The sequence below is a fragment of the Lagopus leucura genome, unplaced genomic scaffold (genome assembly GCF_019238085.1).
Source record: "Lagopus leucura isolate 7727_CA_CO unplaced genomic scaffold, USGS_WTPT01 Super-Scaffold_100094, whole genome shotgun sequence".
Lineage (NCBI taxonomy): Eukaryota > Metazoa > Chordata > Aves > Galliformes > Phasianidae > Lagopus > Lagopus leucura.
The window spans coordinates 302,371-303,710 of record NW_024962321.1 but is presented as its reverse complement, the minus strand read 5'-3'; the positions used below and the strand labels follow the sequence as shown (position 1 = coordinate 303,710).

General features: G+C 49.6%; 1 protein-coding gene across 1 annotated transcript in view; it reads right to left on the bottom strand.

Annotated features, from left to right (window-relative positions):
- The window catches only part of LOC122188902 (keratin, type I cytoskeletal 13-like), a 2,012-nt gene continuing 672 nt past the window's right edge, over positions 1-1,340 (bottom strand). The window contains exons 2-5 of the mRNA XM_042887577.1: positions 1,212-1,330; positions 893-1,119; positions 295-377; positions 1-5 (exon numbers count right to left, since the gene is read on the bottom strand). Coding sequence (XP_042743511.1) covers positions 1-5; positions 295-377; positions 893-1,119; positions 1,212-1,330 — 434 coding nt within the window. The remainder of the gene's footprint in view (positions 6-294; positions 378-892; positions 1,120-1,211; positions 1,331-1,340) is intronic.

The following is a 1,340-nucleotide window of genomic DNA, read 5'->3' as shown; positions in this document are numbered from 1 at the left end:
TTACTCTGTTTGATGAGGACATGGAGAGTCTGATGACTGCACAGGTTTATCCATTATTTAAGGGTCCATCCACATGAGCAAGAGCGTGGGCAAAAAGCTAGCCAATTTGTGTAGATGGAGTTACGGCAGTCTGAAGTTAAGAGACTTGATTGTCAATGGTTTAACCTCTTGTAATTGTGAATGTGGAAGCCATAGCACAATGTTTAGTGTTAACCAGCAAACAGCAGTGAAGTACAAAATGTGAAAGCTGTGGGCACAGGAAAAATGAGGATCCTTTTTAGAACTGTTTCTTACCTGACTTGTCTCCACCAGATTGTCCGTGAGAGTAGGAAGTGGAAGAATAGGAGTGCGAGGTTCGTCCTCCTCCTTGGGGCATCCTGTAAGGGAAGGGAATGGTGATCAAGGGAACGAGAAATGAATTCCTAACCCGGCACGCTGTGGCATGGTGTGCAATCCGTGTCACAGCGGGATTTTTCCTGGATCTTAGAAATATTTCTTTTTGTCTTTTCATTTCATTCCCTTCTAGCTGCAAGTTATGAGAAAGCCAGAGAAGCATAAACTACAGAGTGCTGTAGGAGTGCAGTTCTCCCACAGCAGCTGAGCATGCCCAGCTGTGGGCAGAGGTCACGACTTGGTCTTGTGCGGTGGTTCCTCTCACAGAATCCACTTTAGAAATTGGCTGAAATGAGCTGGGAAACTTAAATAATTGTAAGTGTAATTGATTTGCTTACTGAGCATCCGATATTTGCATTTCATTGAAGATGCTGTGAAAAAATGTTATATCTGGGGTTCAACCGCGGGCTGATAAAACACTGTGCTCTGTCCTCTGCAAGTGTCAGTACAGAAAACATTGCACTCTAATGTATGCCTTATTAACAAACAGAATACATACGCAAGGTCTTGCTGTCCCTCATTGAGCAGCGCCCGGTACTGAGCAATCTCCTGCTCCAGGCGGGTCTTGATGCCCAGCAGCATCTTGTACTCCTGGCTCTGGCCCTCCATCTCGCAGCGGATGTTGCCCAGCTCCTCCTCTACGGCGTTAATCTGCCCCTGGATTTGCTGCAGCAGGCAGCCGTAGCGAGATTCCGTCTCGGCCAAGGAGTTTTCCAGCGAGTCTTTCTGGAGGTGGAAGGCAGGGGGTCAGGACAGAGCTGTGCCCAGGAGGCAGTTTGCCATCCCGAGGAGCCCAGGCTCCGTGCTGCCCCGCGTACCGTGCTGAGCTGCGCCTGCAGCTCGATCTCCAGGTTCTGCATCTCGCGCTTCAGCTCGGTGAGCTGGTGGCTGCTGGTCTGGATGTCCTGGCTGCTGGAGGTGACCTGTCGATTGACTTCTTCGATCTG